General features: G+C 41.3%; 3 protein-coding genes across 6 annotated transcripts; 1 reads left to right on the top strand and 2 right to left on the bottom strand.

Moving 5' to 3' along the window:
• The first annotated feature begins 2630 nt into the window (after nt 1-2630).
• zgc:174895 (uncharacterized protein LOC100126024 homolog) lies at nt 2631-8942 on the top strand. Its single transcript, XM_034207080.1, is given in 5 exon segments — nt 2631-2772; nt 8462-8555; nt 8794-8851; nt 8853-8896; nt 8899-8942. Coding segments are annotated over 5 exon segments (363 nt in total). The 5' UTR covers nt 2631-2649.
• A 1336-nt stretch (nt 8943-10278) lies between these two features.
• rab34a (RAB34, member RAS oncogene family a) lies at nt 10279-16095 on the bottom strand. 4 transcript variants are annotated; one of them, XM_034207056.1, is made up of 12 exons: nt 14912-16095; nt 14585-14622; nt 13777-13893; nt 13600-13691; nt 13444-13512; nt 12770-12871; nt 12617-12681; nt 12418-12469; nt 12252-12333; nt 11518-11608; nt 11065-11172; nt 10279-10977 (listed from the first exon to the last, which is right to left on the bottom strand). In XM_034207056.1, the coding sequence occupies exons 3-12, from the start codon at nt 13849-13851 to the stop codon at nt 10910-10912; spliced, it is 804 nt and encodes a 267-aa protein (XP_034062947.1). In that variant the 5' UTR covers nt 13852-13893; nt 14585-14622; nt 14912-16095; the 3' UTR covers nt 10279-10909. The 4 variants fall into 4 exon arrangements, with proteins under 4 accessions (XP_034062947.1, XP_034062949.1, XP_034062948.1 ...); XM_034207058.1 differs by having other exon boundaries at nt 13444-13509; XM_034207057.1 differs by lacking the exon at nt 14585-14622.
• Nucleotides 16096-16378: 283 nt separating this feature from the next.
• Nucleotides 16379-21524, bottom strand: tlcd1 (TLC domain containing 1). Its single transcript, XM_034207061.1, has 4 exons — nt 20942-21524; nt 19890-19972; nt 18115-18197; nt 16379-17121 (listed from the first exon to the last, which is right to left on the bottom strand). Exons 1-4 carry the CDS (start codon nt 21142-21144, stop codon nt 16717-16719), a joined length of 774 nt encoding a protein of 257 aa, XP_034062952.1. The 5' UTR covers nt 21145-21524; the 3' UTR covers nt 16379-16716.
• Nucleotides 21525-22456: the final 932 nt, after the last annotated feature.

The following is a 22456-nucleotide window of genomic DNA, read 5'->3' as shown; positions in this document are numbered from 1 at the left end:
TTTGACTCTCATATCTGACTAACATGAGAGTTATTTTGGACAAATTATGTATAACACTTGTGAGTGCACAAAGCAAATTCCTCTGCTTCTGGGAACAAGTGACTGTTCCCAAACGAGTAAAAGAAAGAAAAGGCTCTTGTCAGGTTGGGTTTCTAATCAGCCCATGTTGTGTCACATGGCTGGTCTTACATGGAGCTCTAGAGGCGGAGACACAGCCTACTCAAGGAAGTGAAATCGGATTGTTGGAAGGCGGAGAGAAATGATGTAAAATCACCAGAGGCAACATTCGACCAAATCTTGGAGGAAAAAAAAAGCTTTCTCATGAAAGTGGTCACTGCAGGAGGGATTTAGGGCAAGAAAAATGAGGCTGTTAATCCTACTGGAAAATATTTGGAGTTTGTGTTGAGCACGCAGTGAAACAGAAAGCTGACACTTGATAAAACATGCATTGTATTGATTAAGACACGCCAGCTGCAGAACAACGCCCCCTACATGAGTCACTGCCGAACTCAAGGACATGCATAGTTTGGGCTCAGCACACCCCACTGATGGGAGAGAGAGTTTACTGGGGCAACAATATTCCTGCAAAGTTGAGATTGAATGTTACCTTGTGAATAAAAACTCTATATGTGTAGAGCTGTAAAATATAAAAGTAAATATATTTATTAAAATGTTTTAAATAATAGTACTTTAATGTAGTTTGCCCACCTGTTGGCAACAGTGTGGATTATTGGCAGTTTACTGATTTAGAAATTAATATAATTCTGTATCAATGCATGCATTAAATAACTTCTTGGTTGCTATTGTTATTAAGTTGGCTGGGTATAATCATTTAAAACATGTGCTTTAATTTGCTCCAGAGCTTGCAATCTAAAGTTTCTTGAGTATTGGTAAACAGCATTAACCATGCCCAAAACTAATGTTCTACCCTGGTTCTACCTTTTGCCATGCTGCAATCTGATTGGCTGTTAGCCAAGTACTGTTGACAGCAACACTGGTGGTTACTGGGACTGGTGATTATCTCACACCAAATAATTTGAATGTCTGTTTTGGACAGATAACGTTAGCAGCTAGTTGGTGAACATTTACGAGCATTGAGCAACAACAACTGAGCTGAAAGAGAGTAAATATTGGACTTAAATTCACAAACATGACTCCAAATAAATATTAATTTAGCAGGTTCCTCAAATCAACTTAAAAGTTTAAAGTAGACTGTGTGTTGTGTTTACAGATTATCTTTGCTGCCTCCAGCTGCATTGATTCATACAGCACATCAGTCAGACATGTAATTATGTTAATATTTGATCAGACGTATTACCTTGTAATAGAAAGCATGTAAGCAGCCCATATCTACAGTAAGTTCATTTGGTTCACGATGAACCTTGGGAAAGTATTCACTGTTGACAGAAAGGTGAGGTTGAGTCTTTAGCTCAGCTTGAACTCTGTTGTACAAAACTGGGATGAAATTTCATATCAGTTTGTTTAATAATGGCAATAACCTTTCCAGTTTGAGACCAGGGTTATAAACTGTGATCCAGTGAGGTGATGGATTTTGTTGCTCGAGACTACGTTTATTTAGACACCGGCCCTCTGGTGAGTCTGGACACCTGATGCAGCTCTGAGCAACATTCAGAATAACAACGAGCCATTCATGAAGATGGAAATGACCATGTTCAGAGGGTCATTAATTGTTGATATCAAATTGTATTAAGTCATATTAGTTTGTGTTTGTTTTGGTGCCCCATCTGGACTTTTTTTTTTAAAGTGACACATTCTACATTAATCACCTGAGCATTTTTTATAGGAATCCAAATGTTTGGGAGGGGGTATTTTTATTTATAAAAGAACTGCCAACAAAAAATAACCCGTTTGAAAAGCTTTTGTATTCAACAATGGTACAGCAGGGGTCTCTGAAACCCCACAAAAGTAATTTTGCCATTCTGTGGCAGAACTTTAAATGACATCAGTTCCTATTTGTAACCAGTTCTCACACAATTAAGAATATGAGCTGTAGCTGCTTCTAAATGTACAACACTCTATAATACATATGCAACACTGACCCCTTTTGTAAGGTGCCTGTATTTTTTATATTACCTATAGCTTTGAATTATAAACACATTTATCTTATTAATTCACTATAGCAATAGTAAGAAGTATGCATTTGGTCAGATTATTAACACAAACATTTGTTTTAATTGACCTCCAACTTAAATAAAAATCTGTGTCAAAATTGTTAAATGCATGCCAACACGCAGAGATGGCAAAAGTACACACATCCTTTAGAATAATAATAATTTGGGGAGCATTCTAGATTGTAAAACAGATTGAGTTCCCATTTTAGTAAAGATGAATAACAAAAGTGAAATCAATGTGAAAAAAATATAGATTACTGTCAGACAGAAAATATACACTTAACACACATACAGTATCGAGCTAAGTTACAGCTATTTCCTTCGGCAATGGTTGACATCAAATCATTAGTTGTTACTTCAGGGCAAAAAGAGTAACCAAGTTCAACTTTGGCAGCCCTCTCCTACCCACCACTCACCCCACTGGAACCTGAGATGGGTCTCTCTCTTATTCACAGTCCACTTCATGCACCCCAGTTTCTCCCTCTCACAGCACAGGCCTGAAGTATTTATTCATCCAATGGACGTGTTGGCTGCTCCTGCAGACAGACATAAAGGATGGTACCTTCCTCTGATGGCTCCCAACACAAAAGGACCAACGTTTGCCTGGCTGGACCCGTCCAGACTCTACTGCAGCTCCCAGGTATGATGAAGGGATGATTTCTGGTGACTTGCCACTGTCTCACGCTGGGTTTGAACACAGCAGAAACCCATTTAAAATAGGAAGATAAAACGAGGGGTTACGTATGGCAACCCTTGTTATTGAAGAAAGATTCAACTTATTGTCATTACGTAGTACAGGTACTATGTAACGAAACGGTTTCTCTGCATTTGACCCATCCTATTGTTAGGAGCAGTGGGCTGCCATTATGTACGGCGCCCGGGGAGCAGTGTAGGGAACGATGCCTTGCTCAGGGACACCTCGGTAGCACTTGGTCTTTCCGGGACTTGACATGGTGACCTTCCAGTTGCCAAGCCAAGTCCCTATGGACTTCACCACCACCGCCCTATATAAGCACAGGTGAAGCCCTCTACTGGATTCTATGGGTACTACCCCTTGATCATATCATGCAAGCATTCATCCACTGAGACTTCTATAAACGTAGCCAGCCCCGGGGTGGGCCTACCTGAATGCGTGTGCATCTCACCGTATTAAAGGAGGCATCGCCTCCAGACTGTCATCCTACACCTCTCTTCAGCGAGCGGCATAGGACCGACAGGGCCCTGAGTAGAGGGCTCCGCCTGTGCTTATATAACAAGGGTTACCATACGTAACCCCTCGTTATATCTCTCACAGGCTCTGCCCTCTACTGGACTCTATGGGTACAGTGGGCGGAGCCCCGATGTATACACGCACTGTCGTCCAACAACACCGTTCCACCCCACTGCCCCTGACCGGCTTTCTGGTTAGCAGCCGCTGCACCGCACCCTCCTTTACCTCGGTTGTGACCGTGGAGAAGTCTGGGCCGCGGCTGACAGAGCACACTCCGACGCGCTTGCCTCGCGAAAAGTGTGCTCGGAAAACAGTGCTGAGGGCTCCCCCCCCCATAGGCAGACGGAGAGTGTCCAGCCCTGTATGGGCTCAATGTGCACCACCTATCCCGAGTTCCTAAGGAGCACGGGGAGAGCGCAAGTGCCCCAAGTCCCCCACACTCAGACACTGACCCCGTGCAGAGTGTGTGTGGACTATAGTGTGGAGTGTGTGTGGACTATAGGCAGGCGAGGAGAGCCCTCCAGCCCTATATGGTCCCAGTGCGCACTACGTCCCCCGGGACCCCCAAAGGAAAAAAAACGTAAGCGCATTACGTCAGGGGAGGGGGTCAGATGCCCACTGACCCACAGCCCTTCCCCTCCTCACCAGTCCTGTGTTGCCCCGACAAGTATGTCCTCTACATTCACGCCTTTGAATAAGGCTGGTAACACAGCCACAGCCTGTGTAGAGTGTGCACGGACCCCCGCAGGGCAGGCTCTCCCCGCCTGTCCGTAGGCATGTGCAATGCACTCGCAGAGCCATCCTGCCAGGCGTTTCTTGGACAGAGCTTTCCCGGTCACCCCGCCGCCAAAGCACACAAACAGCTGTTCAGTGCGTCTAAAGGCAGCTCTGCGCTCCACATAACATGCTAGCGCGCACCAAGCAGAGGAGGTGCAGTTTAGCTTCCCTGGCCCCACTATGGGGTGGAAGACTAAAGCCCCCTAACTGAATAGCCCTCGACCTGAACGCACTCCTTAGGCTCTTGGGCACAAAGGATGGGTTCGGCCTGAGTGTCGCCCCGCTCTGGTCACCCCGGATCAACAAGCAACTTGGATGCACCGATAGAGCGGTTAACTCGGACACTCTCTTGGCTGACGTTAAGGCAAGTAGCAATGCTGTCTTCCACGACAGTGCTTTCAGGGAGGAGAGCTCCAGAGGCTCAAATGGTTCTGTGACCAAAGCCTCGAGCACCAACGGCAGGTCCCACTGTGGGGCTGAGGGGTACACTACTGGGCGCAGCCTCCTGATCCCCTGTAAAAACCGTGACATCAGTGGCTGACTAAAGGCTGACCTGCCGCCAAATCCCTCATGGCAAGTACGAGATGGCTGCTGCATACACTTTCACTGTGGAATGAGCAAGCCCTCTGTCCACCAGATTTGGACAAAATAGAGCCCAACTCACAAGATAGGGGCTCTATTCTCCGCTCCTCACACCATCGCTGGAATCCCAGCCACTTCGGCCTGTAACAGGCTGATCCTGCTCTAGCTGCCTGCAGGCGGCGCATATGCAGTAACCCGAGCGGGACCACAACGTGAGCAGCCGCCATGAGACCCAGAGTCTGCATGATAGTCAAAGCTGTCACTGTCACAGTCTGCGAACCGCCCGAAGCAGGGACACCCGTCTGCTCTCTGACAGGGTGGCGCGTAGCCCGCCTGAATTGAGCACCACTCCCAAATACAGCGCCTGTTGGTGAGGTATGGGAGTGCTCTTTTTCCAATTGATTGCAAAGCCCAACTTGGTTAGGTGTAGGATCAATTGGGCTGTGCAAAATATTGCCCATTCCCTGGACCTGGCCGGGAAGTCCAGACGCGCAGACCTGTGTGCTGGACCCTCCTGGCCACCGGACCCGAAAGTACCAGACAACGAGGCGTCCTCGTCGTCTTCCTCCTCCGTGAACGTGGCCACCCGGCCCCTCTGGATGGCGAACACGAATGGCACCTCGTCCTGTTCACCCATCTCCAACACCTTTAGGTCCTGATCCTCCGCTCCTCCGGCGGGCCGAACATCACCCGGAAATGATCCCAGCGATGTCGGTGGCTTAGCCGAGGGATCATCCGGCAGGCATTGCAGGCCGGCGACTGGCTTAGGCCGTCCTCGGTGCGGTCCGGCCCACAGGCGGTGCCAATTAGGCCAGGACATGTCGGACAGGTCCGGTGTTCGAGGGGTGGTGAGTCCATGCTTTTCTTCTTTTTCCTTTCTCGTTTACTGCTCAGGTTGTTTAATCCTGCTCGCTGAAGAGAAAAGGATGACAGTCAGGATGACAGTCAGGATGACCGTATGAGGATATGGTGAGATGCGAGCGCATTCAGGTAGGCCCGCCCCAGGGCCGGCTACGTTTATAGAAGTCTCATGCCCCTTTCACACCAACGCGGTTCCAGGGCTGGTTCAGAGCTGGAGCTTGAAAAGCACCGTTTTTTCCTGTTCACACCGCAGCGGAGCCACCTCTAAGCTCCGGAATCCGGTTCATTTCAAGCACCAAAAAGTTGTCGGTCTAGAAAGCAAGCACCGCATACGTCACACTTACGTCGGAGGCGGGGGCAGGGGCATCAGTTTTAATGTTATACCATAGTAATTAATGCTGCAAAGCTGGGTATTTTGAGCTTGGCGCATGCAGAGGCTAACAACAGCTAGCTCTAACGCCATCGAATAGGAGGTATATATTTACCTTCTTTCTCCTACGGAATCGTTATTGAAGTTGATGATGATGATTGTAAAGAACTTTTGAATGTAGCATGTAACAACTGCAAAGTCGTCCCATTTCTTCCATTTCGTTTCAACAGAGCAAAACCAAAACGAGTAGCGCTTCAATACAATCGGTCATTGTTGTTGTTGTCAATGTGAGGGGTTTCCGCATGGTTTGGCTTTATGAAGCAGGCACACACACGGTTACGTCATGACGCAAACGATGACGCAATGACGCAGCACCAGTCGGGCTCTGAGCGGTGTGAACAGAGCGGGAGCTGAACCGAAGAACCGGTTCCGAACCAGAAAAGCTCTAGCACGAAGCTAGAACGGGAAAGCCTTGGTGTGAAAGGGGCATCAGTGGATGAATGCTTGCATGATATGATCAAGGGGTAGTACCCATAGAGTCCAGTAGAGGGCGGAGCCTGTGAGAGATATAACAATGTGTTTGCATTGTGTGCATTAGTGATGGGAATTCCGGCTCTTCTTGGTGAGCCGGATCATTTGGCTCGGCTCACCAAGAAGAGCCGGCTCTTTCGGCTCCCAAACGGCTCTTCAGTTTACCACATATTATACCTTTTAATTAAATCAAATGTAGCCCTGTTTTGACTAATTAATGATGTATATGTGTACACATATATCACTTAAATTATTCAATACATCCTTTGTACTGAAGTATTCAAAAGTGAAAATGACATGTTTAATATAAATGATTTGCTGTGGCCAAATGTTTTCAATGCATTTACAGACCCTTGTAACTCTCTGATACCACCCAATGAATGCACTGACTTGCTTGTCAGCTACACAAAAACACAAAACAGATAGCAACACCTATAAAAACTAGGCTATTTTAAAAAAGGGGCTACTGTATCGACATTTTAAAATTATATTTAAATAAAAGGTCCTGACAAAACAGCAGGGCTCTATTTCAGTAACTATTAGCTATAGAAACCACCCCCCCTGCATGAGAGGGGAGCGTGCTTGAGATCAGCTGATGGGCTCTCAGAAGAGGGGGAGAAAAAGAGATCTTCGTCCTCCGTGTTTTATTCTTATAGAAGTAAGAAGAGAAGTAATGGGGCAGAAACCCTCCTTTTTACGCAGCGGTCCAGACATAGACATCAAACAGCGACACATATTCAGTGTGCAGTTACTTTGGCATTAGGGCAGGGATATCTAGATACCTTCCAAGGTTTGACATAATGAATTGTGCTACTTTTAAAGCAAGCAACGATGTTTTCAAATCTGTAATCAAAAAGCTCCTCAAAAACACTATCGAAGCAGTTCCTGCCGTTGCTACGTTAGTTCAAACGTTCAAACAGTAACAACGGACTATTTTCTTAGCAGATGCATGTCAATTTAAATAAATACAACTATTTTTTAATCAATAAAATCATTTTCTAAATCGATAAAAGCATTTCAATTAATATTGGGAGTCATGTCGTTACTTTGTTGAGAATGTGGCCATGTAATAAGCGGGATAATGTGCACATTGCATAATGTGCCTTCATGCCGATCTAGATCCCTCCGCAAAAAAAAAAACCGTCTCGTTCGCGGGCGCGAGCCGGCTCCCGTCGTTCACTTAAAAGAGCCGGCTCTTTGAGCCGGCTCGTTCGCGACCGACACATCACTAGTGTGCATTTATGGCGCGTTTCCACTGCAGGCCTCGCTCGGTTTGGTTAGGCCTTATTAGGCCCGGCTCACTTTAATGCTGCGCTTCCATTACAGTTTAGGAACTGGGGCAGTTACTATAGTAACGCAGTGTAGGCGGAGCCGTGACGTCATCTTCAATGAGAGCCCCAGAAAAACAACACAGCTGTTAGCTCTTAGCACTCAGAGCTCACAGCTCCTCATATCTGTTCAGAAACTAGACAAAAGTTAAACAAGTACAAACCACAGACTGCCTGTGTTATGGCGAATACAGTCGCTGGTTTATTTATGTATGTATAGGCCGTTGTTGTGAGTGTGGACGGTCGGAGCATATATAACGTTAGCTTAGCCAAGCTACATTTAGAAAACACGCATTTTAAAAGGGTTTTTCGCCTGCCGTCTGTCTGCAGACTTGTCAAAGCATTAATTCATGGTTTTTACTAACCGGTATCAGTATGTTGTTACTTCGGCATCATTTTGAAACGTGTATTACAATTAAATCACGGTCAAATATGTTCATCTTGTTGTAGTTGTAGCCCCCTTGCCAGCGATTCTCTCTCTAGTTTAGCATACTCAGCCCGACTCAGCCTGGTTGTTCCTGGCCCTAGCACCACGATTTAGTCGGGCCAGAAAAAAGGTGAAAAAGTAGCCAAACGCGACCAAAAACGGGCCCCGCACGGCTCGGCACGCTTAAAGCGAGCTACCCGCTGCAGTGGAAACGCGCCATTAGTGTCCTTGCTCTGCATTCAGGCTCTAGCAAACTGTCTCAAATACCTTCTCAGTCCATTCCACGGCGAGACCATTGACCTGGTTGCTGGGATAGATGCAATGGGATTCATTATTGGTAGGAAAACACTCCAATTCATTTTAAGAAGGATATAAGGCTAGATTAAAGGCAATCACACGTGTTACCTCATCTCTGATTTCCGATACTAACATGTAGATGCTTTGACTTGAAATGGCACAAGGCATGACAATATGTGAAAGCAGTCTTCCTCCAATTCACACCGAGGGTTAGCAACATGGTGATATCACTGAGATATAATTCTATCAGTGTGGATAAATGTTTTTGTTTTTTTCAGGTGCTTCTGTTGCCACCGCCCTTGGAAAAGGTTTTCTGGCTTTCCGCAAAGCCGGACACCTGTGTGGCAAACCAAAACCAGACATACACTGACTACACAGGCAAAGAAAGACTTTGGAAGTAAGATTAGATGTGCTAAAACCAGGTTAATCTTCCTCTGCTTTTTACCCTTTAATCATATCAGTTATTTCTCTTGAGGAGATGAATATTTTCCCAGCTGCCATGTTTGGAAATCCTCGGGGTTGTGAGAGCTTCAGCAACAACAAAAAAAGCCACATAACTGTTTGTGAGTGTTGACAAGGATATGTATCAGTTTATGCTATTTGTAAATAATCGTTTTTATAATTGGATCATTTCCATTTAAAATACAATATACTGGTTAAATAATTCCTTAGATCGCAAATGGCCCAAAAACTATGTCCTGAAATACTTTTGTAGGTGATATGAGTGTAAGAGCAGCTTCAATGCACCACTGTATTTGTGAAATAAGTTACAGAATTCGAACCAAAAAATGTGAAGATTAGTTTTACCAGATTATAACATTGTGTAAAAAACAAAACAGATAAGATAAGCAGTTCATTTGAACATATGACAAGTATGAAATCCTTACATCTGCCACAACCAAATAAAAAAAAACTGGCATTATTGCTTTAAAATTACTCAAATGCATCCTTGTGAAAATAGTTATCGATTATGTTGACCGATTTATCGATTCATGGAGTAATGTTCTTAAACAAACATGACACCAGACCAGACATGACCCAGATGATATTGTCCTTTTATTCCCTGAGACACGGCACCCTCTAGTGTTAATGTCAGGAGTTTCATCTTGGACATCACAAATAAATAAAGTTAATGCCAATTTAGAGTAAGCCTTGTATATGTATCTATAATGAATACACAAAATATCCCTTTAGGTCTGACCAAAAATATTAGATATTTCCAAACAACTTTTTTTGTAATTGTTTTGGAAAACTATTATTTTTAATGTATTTATGTATTACTATAATTTGTTATTACAGTTAAAGAAAAGCCTTTGGTTGGACGATTAGAGAGCGATGTTAATGTTTGCTTTAATTTAAACATGTGCATATTTACCATAGATCATCTATACTGCACTGATGAATTCACCACATCAGTGCTTTTTACAATGCTGTTGTTTGCTTTGTATTTTGCGCCTGATACAGTATACCAAACGTTTATCCATGTCTTATAAAATAGAATCGGTTTGTCAGTAAAAAATAAATTGGAAAAAAATAAACAGATCATTTTACATATGCAGTTGAAGTATCTAGATTCCTTCAACAGTTTTAACTTAACAATACATTTGCATTTCTTACAACTTCAGTAAAAAAAAAGAGATATATGCATATTCTCCTTTGCTGATATTGCTCACAAAATAAGTACCAGCATAAACATGTTGTAAATGTTTTAACACAAGCTATACTAAATAACTGTGCTAGAAAAAAAATACAACATAATATAATTATTTTTCAAACATATATATTTATTACATGTTAAACATACCATGAATACAATATTTGTACCCACTGTTTCAGTTGTTGATAATATCATTCAAATGCAATCATTGATTTGATTTTAAACAAGCAGAAGTACCTATGAAGCAAATACTGTAGATTAAAAAATATCATGTTATTTTCCTGTGATCTATTCTTACGTCCTACAGTAAGGTTGGGAAAATCTATGACATTATGAAAACACTTGAAGTACCACATTAAAAAAGGCCATTTAACATACGTTAAGGTAAATCAGAGTATTATTGTGAAGAAAAATCTATGAAACTATTAAACAAACTACAGCAGCTCAAAATAATTTCTAAGCATCCACACTCTCCCATGTTTAAAAAAAAACATCCAGTCTCTCTTTGGCATTTCTGCAGTACCAGTCAGTTTTGTGTAATTGCTGTGTAACTTTAACGTTCACGAGCAACACCACAAGAATCTACATCCCACAGAGGAAAACTATTTCTAGGCCAGGAAAAACTGAACCCACTGATGTCAGGAAGTAGAAATTCCAGCGTCCTCCTCCTGCTTTCACCACAGAAATCCCTCCAGCCTTTTTTCTTATTTTCAGTCTTTACCCCCCTTCAAACATCCTTACTGACAGCAGTTTGGCTGTTTCTTCTTTGTTGAAGCATTCACATTGCTTGGCGTGCTGTTTATCCCTGAAAAAAATGGACAGCTGGGTGTTAAAACTACGAGACAAATGTGATGGTGTTTATGATCATAGAGAGATGGGTTTTGATACTCACTGACTATGCCCCCAATTTGCCTCGGCCCACTCTTTTCCAACTCGGCCAGAACATTGGTCTCGAATGCCAACGATGCAACTCGAAAGAAAAACTCTTTGACGTTTTCCCCTACAGCACCGAGGGGATTTATATCAGTGATGGACTTGGCTAGTTAAACAAACGGCATGCTCTTCAATGAAACTGCTCCTAACTACATGTGTCTTATAACAACGTATTGCTTCTTCTCACAAATACAAAACAAAGCCCTGTTACAAATCACCACTGTTGTTCTTGTAAATGGAAAAACGTGTAAAAGGCATGTTTTTTACCTCCAAATGAGGTAATACAAAATAAATATGCAGTATGGCAGAAGAAAGAAAGACCCTCTGCTGCTTTACACCCCAAAATCAGACTACCCACCAATTTCTGACCCCACACTGATCAGGTTAATATATTTAAATATAAATTGCTCACCTGTCAGCGAGGACACAGCCCAATACTCTGCTGTGATCTCTTGTGCTAATTTGAGGGCGTCTTGTTCAATCTGAGAATACTGAGCAGGAGACTGTATGAGAAACCAGAGCAGACAGTTGGACATAATCTCAAACAAAAAAGTTGCTTTATGTATTAGTCCTTAAATCCATAAAATGTGAAATCAAGTTAAATATGGCCAGAGCTCTCGGCTTCAAATTGCTTGTTTTTGCAGACTGACAGTCAAAACCCAAATTTATAAAGTTTTCGTTCTATATTTTAAGTACTGTATGTTATTCTACTGCAAGGAAGTGACTCAAGTACAAGAGAAACACCCCATGAATAAAAGGTAAATTACTGATGTGTTCATCTAATTTGTTATCAAGTACATAATAGACAAAAACACTAAATCTCAGTGTGCTAATACCTTCCATGTAAAAGTTGCAGTAAAGTCAAAAGAGAGACACATTTCAAGTAGTTCAACACAAATGACAAACTTCTTGAAATGTGAGTCTGCATTTAACTTCCCACCACTGCTTAAATACAGTTAGTAATGTCTAAGAAATGTCTGCAGCCTCTCTCTGAAACCTCTAGTGAAGTGAAGGTCGGGGGAAGCTACATTCCTGAGGTAAGTGTCGGACGCAAATACTTTGTGCTGCTGGCAACAATCCAAAGTATTTACATTCGTTTTCAAAAAAACACATTCACAGGCATGTCCAATTTAAAAGAAAACATACGCTCAGGTCTTTCTTTGTGCCCACGATGAACAGCTGGACGGCGGTGGGGTCGTTCTCTTTCAGGGCGTCTTCCAGCCACTGCCTGCACACAGAACAGGACAGGTTAAAGTCTTCGTGCTGGGACGGAAAACTGTGCCAACTAACGGCTCATAATGAATGAGCTTACCTCACATGGTCCAAAGAGGCGATGTCAGTTACATCAAACGCAATAATCACAACTGGAAGGAAAGAAAATATTACATCAATAAAATGTTTAGGAGCCACAAATTCCAGTAATGTATTTACAGCTTCCTTTTGTCCCCTGAGAGAAGAAATTCTTGAGTACATTTCTTACTAGTCCCTTAAGAAACACACAAAGCCCTTACTCTGGGCTCCTCTGTAGTACGTAGAAGCAATACACTTGAACCTCTCTTGGCCTGCAGTGTCCCAGCTGGAAGAGAGACAGACATTCAGGCAATGTCCCATCACACAGACTCAGTTGTTTGTTTTGTTTGAAATAATGTAGACATTAGACTTACAGCTGAAGGCTGAAAGGAACACCCAGCACCTCAAAGCGCTCCATCTCAAAGTCCACACCGATCGTTGCCTTGTAGTTTTTATCAAAAGCATCCTTGCAAAATCTGTAATGACAAAATGTTTTAATTTCTAATCTTAATGGAGATATTTTTTTCAGATCAAAATATCTCTGCAGATTTCATTTAGAAAATAGCAATACCAATAGTTTTAAATTCATAATTGAACTTAAATAAGATAATTCAAGTTTTAATTACTAAGCCTTTTAGAGTTATATTAATAAAAAACATCACATTATTAGAACATTTGTATGGATGCTTAAACATGTCAGCAGAATTTAAATGTTACCGCTTTTTGAGTAGTTTAATCTTTATCACGTTTTATTTATGAAGAAAGTTGTATATCCAGCTCGGATAAATGTAGTGCAGTAAAGATGAGTTGTAGTTGAGTCCATGTATAAAGTGGCACAGTTGGAATTCTTAACTAAAGCTAAATGACATGGTACAGTCCTTATGTAAACCTACTCGGTAACTTTCGACCAATTACAGTGTTCATTTATTTTAGATTTCAATCCTGTTTAATAATTAATAATATTCACAGGAGGTACTGGTCCTCCGAGATATTTTATTGTGTGAGCTATTTATTCCCAGAACTGCTGCATTGACTGTGTTGAGCTTACCTATTAATCAGACAGGTTTTCCCCACAGCCAGGTCACCCACAACAATCACCTTGGAGATTTTAAATCTGCTGAGAAGAATAGGAGATGCAACAAGTAAATAAATGCCACAAAAACACCTCATCCAGCGTCACATGGCTGCTGGTTCCTGTTCTCACCCCACAGTGCCGGTGCGTTGCTCCTGACACGCCGTCTTCACTTTGTTGTTGAAATCCTCCTTTGTGTGGAAAGCAGCCTCTTTCCTGAAACACTACAAGAGACAAAGAAGCATAAGCGAGGCAGTTTCAGATTGATGGTGGAAAACTAAAGGCTCTAATGACATTAAATGATTTTACCTGAGGGAGCTGAGCAATGACACGGTCCTTTCGAACAGGAGGAAGAACACTCATGGCTGAAATTCGGACGGACATGAAGCTTCGAGGTAATTATTTATCAGAGGGACATGTGGTGAGCTAGACAGAGGGAAAAATACATGTTTGTAAAGTTGTTTCTCCATCATATGAAGGCTGCTGAGAAGTATTTGTAGGCCCAATCATCAGGCCTGCTGTCACCAATGTATATGTGAAACCCCCAAAATGTACTTTTTCTATTATTATATTTTCTGGTTTTCTAAGTCTGTTCATCAATCCAAATAAAATAAAAAGTGTGTAATCTATAATGGACATAATCATCAGCTGAATTGCTATTTTCAACTGTGCTCTTTTTAAAATGTTGTTTCTGTTGAGTTTGTATGTTGTGTTGCAGCAAATTGTGTGTTACAATAAATCAGTTCTGAACTTAACTGTATGTATAGTAAATATAGTTTGGCATATAACAATCTTATATTAAAAAAGTCCGGTTATAACATCAATAAAATACTTTGAATTACTCCATTTAAACATTGAATTAACTCCAGTTCCATCCCTCTGCCATCTTTACATGTGTTTATTTACTCAGGCAACCATAACAGACTATACCCCCAACACACAAATCTCTCTCTCCCCCACTGAAAACAGCTTACTGGAAATAAAGACAGAACCAGGCAGAGACCCAAGTCAAACAATAAACTGTAGTGAGAGAAAATATTTCTAACACACATTGTGGAATAAAATGAGCAGATGCAGAGCCAGACCAGACAGTTGTAATCACTGCTGATCCACTTACTGTCGAGATCTGCTTTAATCCTCTGCTTCATCAAGCTCCTGCGAAGAAGAAAGAAGAAGAAGAAGAAGAAGAAGAAGAAGAAGAAGAAGAAGAAGAAGAAGAAGAAGAAGAAGAAGAAGAAGAAGAAGAAGAAGAAGAAGAAGAAGAAGAAGAAGAAGAAGGATAATTTGGCTACCACAAAACTCAAAAGCTTATTGTACTTTCAAACATCATCCTAAGAATCGTACAATCTCTGTAAAGTCCCAAATTAGAAACATATATAAATTAAAGTAGCACACACGACTACATTTTACTTTTAAAAACAACGTGTATGGTCTTATAGCCTACCTCAGACAGGCTCTCCTCTCTTCTGAGCCTCGGTTTTGTCTTTCCCTCCACAGATGCTTCTTAGAGTAATGTAGACTCCTGCAGGCTCATTGATAAGCATTAAAGTGGTATTTTATGGAGATATGAGCTTAAATCGGTCCGCGGAAGTAGAGTTGAGAAGCAGACTGAAGCCGCCTCTGCTGCTGACTCAGATTTTCTTTTCTTTCCTCCCAGATGTCCTCTGCCCGCTCCCCTGCTGGAGGAAATGAGGAATACTCGGGAGAACAAGGAAATAAAAAACCTTTTGCATCTTTACCGTTTCCTTCCTTAATTTTACGTTTGTTTGCCAGTATCATGTTGTTACTGTTGTTACACGATGTCATATGTTTAAACTTGTCTGCATGTGCTTGCTTTTACAAAAAAGGGGGGGAAATGAAAACCTATTCTAACTTTTTCAGTTTCCTGTCCGTCAATGACACGTGTCGACAGTAGAGGGCGCTCTAACCCTCTTTTTTTTTTTAAACAACACAGGTGTCGCACTGAGACAGATGTGGGAGAAGTACTCAGATCTTGTACTTCAGTAAAAGTAGAAGTACCAGAGACGTTGTCCAGCATTTGCAAAAGAACACAGATATCAGTATGCACTGTATCTTTACCTTGTTCTTTTTGTAAAGGCACTGTGGTAAATGCACTGCAGCACATTCATAATCTGTCTGTCCATTTCTTGGCATTTGGCTGAAATAGAAAATGAAATGTACTAATCGTTAGGTTTTTAATTTGAATGACACTGCCAGCACAAATGAATTATGGCGTGATTAGGATATTAGCATTTAAAGTTCACTGATGCTAGTATTTTCACTTACAAGACATCTAAATAGAAATACACATTTGAGAACATTATCTTCCAAGTATGTCCACTTTAAGTTAAGGACAGAAGAGGAAGAGAAGAAAATAAAGAAATAGATTGATTCTAAAAAAGGTCTAACTGTTTTGCAAGGAAGCTACACACATTGGCAGTCCTCTGCTCTCACTCCACATTACTAGGCTACTGGTGATAAAAATCAACATCAGTCTTGATTGTGCCGCTGCCTGTTAATTGTGTAAGGTTTCTCGTGATGCTCAGTTATCAGACTGTTAATGGCAGGAAGATCCCGATTCAGCCCACTTCTGTCAAACACCAACACATTTATCTGAGAACCATGAGGAGTTAACATTGTCCTGCGTTCCCGTGTGAGCAGGTTGAGTTGTTTTAGTTCAGCATCTCTTCAGCCACACATGGCATCAAAGAGACACAGAATATTTACCGTATGTAAGCCTTCACATTGTTAAAATATGAGGCTTCTGATGCTAAATTATGAGTCAGAATTTGCAACACATAACTAAGGTTCAGCAAAAATAGATCAGCATAAAAACTGGAAACAGGGAAAAGTAGTTCTACTAGTTCAACAGCAACAACATCTGCCTAAAGTAACCTCTAAAGCTCACCAATTAGAATTTTGTATATTTGTTTAATTTGTACAAAAATACAGAGTATAAAACACCAGGTTATGATTTTATGGGAGATGTTTTTTTATAGAGCCAGGATAGCTGAAAGTGAAATTAGTAATATTGCAAGGTTTTGAGAGATGTTACAAGAGTTTATGACAGAATGTGGCTTCAATTGTGTGCAATTCTGTGTTGCATTGAATTTCCAACATTTCTGAACAAGGCTGCATCTTGTTCTTCCAAAAGTTGTTTTGGGGTAGGGGTCTTTGGCAGTGGGGCACAAGAGGTTTAAACTCCCACAAAAAAAAAAAACACTAAATAAGTCCACAGACCTCCCCCAGTCAATCAGTGAGAAACCTTTTGGAGTTGTTGTTATGTGTCCCATTCGGTCTCACAGATCTCCAGCTCTGGGGAAAGAAGTCAGCACGTAGAAGGCGGTAGAAATAAATCAGGATCATAATATTCATCCCCATCATGGAGGCGAGGAAGAATGAACCATTGTCTAGCCAGGTGTAGTTGTGGACGATGTACCAGGTGAGGTAGAACTGGGTGCTCAGACGAAACGTGATGTAGGTGAAGATGTTGATGTATTTGTTGATTTGGTACATGGGAGAGGACTGAGCGTTCGCCAGCTTCAGCAGCAGCCTCAGGTGCAGTGTGACGCTGTTGACCTCCACAAAGAGAGCGATTACAGCGCCGCCTACATACAGCTTAGTGTAGAGGCTGTACATGAAACACGAGATCACCTGAGGAAGAGACACACACTCAGTTTATTTACAGCTTGTCTCTTGTGTTTGATGGCCTCAATGTTTGCCTTGATTTAGATATGCCTTGTAAGCAATGCTCCTGATATAACAGCCTTAACCCCACTGTCACTTGTACCATTCATCAAAATATTATTCAGACCCTCAGAAGTTAACTTTAAATTCTAATCGAGGGGTGCAGTGACGCATCCTAAAACCCGGAAGTAAGCTGCGCATGGGAAAATAGCTCAAAATAAGGTCTGTGGAAAACGAACCTGTTAGATAAATGCACGTTTTGTTCAGCCGGATAATATCCACATGTCTACCCTACTTTTATAATCATAAATCTAATCGATATATTTATGATCGATACATTTATGATTCGAAAATTCCGGGTTTTAGGATGCGTCACTGCACCACTCTATGAAGGAGGGTTGACTTTTGTGAGATTTCTTAAAGAAACATGGATTAAGCATTTACCTTTAATAAAAAAAACACCTTTTAGCTGTAATGCAACATGTTGATTAACAGAAACATGTACATGATCTTCTCACATCGGATTGTTTTTAGCCTTAAAGTTACTTTTCATAATACAGGCGTATGACAATAACAAGTCTGCCAGTTTTACAGTCCCGTACATATTCTGCCATCTCTGAATCTGTTTGTTCAGTGGATACTTGATTAATAATTCAATGGTATTCAGTAAAAATCAATAACAGCATATACAACAAATTGCCTTAATGTACAATGCAGGGCATTTAGCAGGATGATAAAACACAACCCAATCTGCAATAACCAAATGTACATTATGGAGCTTACTTAATTCAAACAAAATAACAATCTTCTTTTCTCCGTCTTTAACATCTCTAATGCAAAACTCACTTCGAGATCATCTAACTGAGATGATCTTACTAACTCTGATCTCTTATCTGAACAAGAAGTGCAACAGTGTTAGAGTTAAAATAGAAAACATGGCATGCAGGCACGTCAACTTACCAGCGAATGATGGATTAAAAATTCCCATGATGCTCTTGTATGTCCTGTCAGGATAATATCACCTGCATCCTGCACAAAGTATCCTGAGAGGAAAGATCAAATGATACCGTCAGGGTCACTGGTATGAGAGGAAGAGGACAGGAGGAAGGTGAGGTTGAGATAAAAAGCACCTTTGAGTTAAGCTTTTTCCTGATATTTATTTCACAGACACTTGGTCAGATTGACATGACATATGACTTGGGTATCATGAACGTATTACATAATTGTTTAGCTTGTTAAATAATACGACATTCACAAGTGTAAATGTAATGTTTTGATGAGGTTGGATAAGATTATGTGAGGTGAGGTAAGATGGACCTGGCACTGTAAACCAGGTGGTGTTTCCACTACCCCATGTAAAACTATAAAAACAACAAGTTATTAAACATAAATAACATATTTTAGAGACAACACATTGATGACATATTTTAGATATTAGGATGCTACAAAATAACAGCTTTGAACTTTTAGGTTTGGTCTTTGGAAAGTAAGAGTTCAAATATTTACTTTTTTTCCCTAATATTTGCATCACCTTGAGACTAATCAAACTAAATGTTTAATTTGTTACTTTTTGCAGAATACTCTATTTAAAGGCGTGTAGTGTGTCACCGAAGATCAACTTTTTAGGATATTTCATTGTAGACATTTTGATGCAAGACTTTTCTTGTGTAAGTTATTGAAACATTTATATTTGTTGTGCTGATCTGACAGTAGAGTTAAATATCCCTTTTCCAAATGTTTTAATGAATAAAGCTTCAATATTTATTTTTGAATTTGACAACTTTATTATTCACAGCATAATCAAACTGTGCAGGCTTCATTGAGCTGGAAAAATTGAAGTAAAGAGTATTTTGTGCCTCTGTATGACTGACACGCTGTGGCTAACAAGACACACAACCAGCCTCTGTATGAGAGAACATGACCTCCAGTTTCTGGTGTGGTGGGCCTCAGTGGAGCTAATAGCTGTCTGCGGTTGTTATGGCAGATCTCTACAGATTTGTGTCTTCATGGTAACACATACTCAACTACATACAATACAGATCAACCAGACCAGCGAGCCCTCAGTGTATTGTCTTTAGTGTCCGTGGTGATTTAGAAGTGACACCTATTCGTCTGTTCAGGGAATCAGGTGAGGGGGGAGGGTCTTTTTGTTGTTTCTCTGAAAAGCAGCAACTGGAAAGGTGGCGGCTTGACACCTCCTCAAAGTATACAAGAAGTGGAGAGAAAATGCCAAATTGTCAATCAGCACGTCTCCTGTTATTACCTCTCAGGCAGTATACAGTACACGATGTATACAGTACTGATTGACAGAAAGAAATTCTGCAGCAATTCTGACAGTTTGATGATCATTTTAGTAATTGTTTAAGCAAAATCAAAGAACACTCACTTATTTTCTTTGCCATACATGATGAAGTATTACACGGTAACAATGATCTTTTTAGAAATTAGCCATAATGATCATTATAAGCCTGATAGAAACAGTAGCATTTCACAATACCATGTTGTATAAAAACATGTTTGCACCACAATAACATGTTAAATGAACTTCTAAATAAAAAAATAACTTCAGCTGAGAGATATTAAAATGATATATTGTATGTGCTGCTGTCTGTACCTCACACAGTCAATTATGTCAGTTCGTTTTAACTGTAGGTAGGCAAATGTACATGGTAAGATAACCTGCCAATTTTCATACCATGTTTGTTTTACTGAGAAACTGTTATGCGTTGACTGACCTGTGGAGACGCAGACGAGCAGGTATGACAGAGAGGTGTAGTAAGAGTGAAGGTTGGTCAACGTCTCGGGCCAAACCATCACACTGAAGAGGGATAAATGTTATGGATAGACGGGTCAGTATTCGCCTTGCTCACACACACATTGGCTCACTCCTGGGTAGCAGAGACATTAATATCAGGTGTCAGGACTTTTTTAATCCCCCAACAATATGCCTCCTTTTAGTAGTTATCTTTAATCATTTATTTTACCAATTAACTCAATCTGTCTGTCTAAAAAACAGCCTTATTTTTACAATTCTATGTCTACTTTTCTCTCTGACTATGCATTCATTTGTCTCACTTTTAACTGCTGTTAGCAAAGGAGGCACACCGCAAAAAGGAAAGATGTATATCTATCCCCTCCCTGTATAAACACACCAGCAAAGAGATTGTGTTTATGACATAGCCCTAATATGGAATATAATGCATGCTGTGTTCTGTTTCACAGGTTTCCTTAGCACTACTGCTACTTTTTAAAGTGGAAACTTACTTAATTAGTTCTGAATTCACTTATTACAAAAATGTAGAAATAAATCATTAGTGTAGAAATACTTAGAATTCTGAGCCTTGATCCTACTTCATAATAAAGTTGAGTCACAATGACGATCCCCACCCAAAAATAGTTTCTCATTTGCTTTCACAGGAATATTTTGTCAAGCAGGTTTTTCCAGTTCATATATCTGCAAGCTGTTGCTTGAGTAGTCCTGACTGTTCGATGCATGTGAGGTTGACCCTGTTTTATACGGATAATTGAGTGCAAGAAAATAAATGCAGGTACAAGCAAATCCCAATAATAGTCCTAGTACAGTGGTATTTCCCACTTAAAGATGCCATTCTCTCCCCCGTCCCTCACCCTGTTTGAACATGCCCTTCTTCTCCTGGCTGCCACAGACTGTCACTGCTGCACACACACAGCCCCACACATCATGTGGACTGTGAATAGACAATGGTGTCCCAGTGTGGAGAGATAGATGGATGGATAGTTAGAGGAATATGTTTGGGTGGAAACTTACCAAGTCACGGCCCATGTCCCTGTCAGCAGGGAGTGCACCATTGAGACGGATAGGTTTCTCCACTTCCAGGTGTGGTCATCCTGCTTCACTACTTTGGGCACAGGCAACCTTTGCAGCAACCGGTGGATCAGCCTGAAAACCAGAGCGAACACCAGCACAGTGGAGCCTGGGTGACTCTTCAGCACAGAAACCAGGGCGTCCATCCTCGACCCCTGCGGTTTATAGACGCTTGTTTTTCTTCTGTCCTTGACCACTGTAGGCTTTTTCACGCGCCTGTCAACTTCTCCTGGACTCGCTGATTGACAGATAAGAGCGGTATGAGATGGGAGTGTTCCCCAGGATACACGTTTTTAAATAAGTCTTATCGCCCCAGAAATGTCCAGCTGATGTCGTAGCCTTTTTATTCTCAAATGTCCTGAGCCACTGAAGGGATTCAAGTACAGCTTATTCCAATCAGAGCATGTTTGTCCTCACGTAGCGCCTTGTAATGTTGTGCTTTCAGCCCGCCCGTCTGTGCAGAATAGAGGAAGAGTGGTGGAGAGGGAGCGCCGTTAACCACAAAACAAGGAGGGGCAGAGCGAACGATCACGTTACACAAGTAATACAATCAGAGCATGGCTCGAAAAAAACGGGATTTTGGGAAGCATGTCGAGAAGACAAATGGAAATGCATAGTAGACATTCAAACTTGTATGGCTACCGGCGCCGCCCCTTATCCGTAGTTGTGCGTAAAGGCCCCTTCACTCTGCCTAATGCTGCATCTATTTATTAATAATAACAAGTAGGTTTACAAGCTCTAAGTGGCTTCTATCTGTTTCTGACCTAAAAGTTATAGAGCACTAATAATGGAAGCCATAAAGGTGCTTGGATATTTTTGAACATCTGTTTACACTGTGCCAGTGGTGGATAATAAAGGCTTTCAAAGTAGCCTATATGTGCAAATGTATTATACACACAATCCAATAAAGTATCAAAATAAAAGTGCTCTTTTAGTGATTTTGCAGAATAAACCCTTCAAGAATGTTAATTACTTTAACACTACAGCATTGAAATTAGTCTTAACATGCAACTACAGCTGCAAAATAATTTGAATTAGGTAAAAAGCATGCCATTCCCCCCACAAAGAAACATACAATGAAAATGCTATCCTCCAGTCAGGCATTAAGTACAAGGCCGTTTTGCTCCTTTCTTCTTGGTTAGTTGGACTGTAAAAGTTGGGAGGTGAGGGCCCGTTGTGTACCCCAAGGGCTAAACTTAGGTCCTCTTTAATTTTCCATTTGCACACTGCAACTGGGCCACATATTTCACAAACATGGCATACATTCCCATGGGTATGCTGATGATTCACAGCTGCATAAGGCCCAGGTTGCTGTGTTAATATAGGCAGACATTCAAACTGCCTTTCTGATCCATGGTTTGACAAGCAGAGGTCTGGGGTAGTACAATTGTAACAATAATGTTTAACTGCGTGATATCTTGGAAAGTTGTCTATGCTGCAAATCTTTTTATCCTTATG

The sequence above is a fragment of the Gymnodraco acuticeps genome, unplaced genomic scaffold (assembly GCF_902827175.1).
Source record: "Gymnodraco acuticeps unplaced genomic scaffold, fGymAcu1.1, whole genome shotgun sequence".
Taxonomy (NCBI): domain Eukaryota; kingdom Metazoa; phylum Chordata; class Actinopteri; order Perciformes; family Bathydraconidae; genus Gymnodraco; species Gymnodraco acuticeps.
The sequence above is the reverse complement of the archived record's forward strand: the minus strand, read 5'-3'. Positions and strand labels throughout refer to the sequence as shown.

Coding starts and splice junctions, on each gene's coding strand:
- rab34a (XM_034207056.1), bottom strand. CDS start 13,851: ATGTCCGTCCGAATTTCAGCCATGAGTGTTCTTCCTCCTGTTCGAAAG. Junction 12,872..13,443: donor AAAACCTGTCTGATTAATAG/GTAAGCTCAACA, acceptor TTGTCATTACAG/ATTTTGCAAGGATGCTTTTG. Junction 11,173..11,517: donor GGCTGTGTCCTCGCTGACAG/GTGAGCAATTTA, acceptor TCGGTGCTGTAG/GGGAAAACGTCAAAGAGTTT.
- tlcd1 (XM_034207061.1), bottom strand. CDS start 21,144: ATGGACGCCCTGGTTTCTGTGCTGAAGAGTCACCCAGGCTCCACTGTG. Junction 18,198..19,889: donor GCTCGTCTGCGTCTCCACAG/GTCAGTCAACGC, acceptor CTTTCCTCTCAG/GATACTTTGTGCAGGATGCA. Junction 17,122..18,114: donor TTTTAATCCATCATTCGCTG/GTAAGTTGACGT, acceptor TCTCTTCCTCAG/GTGATCTCGTGTTTCATGTA.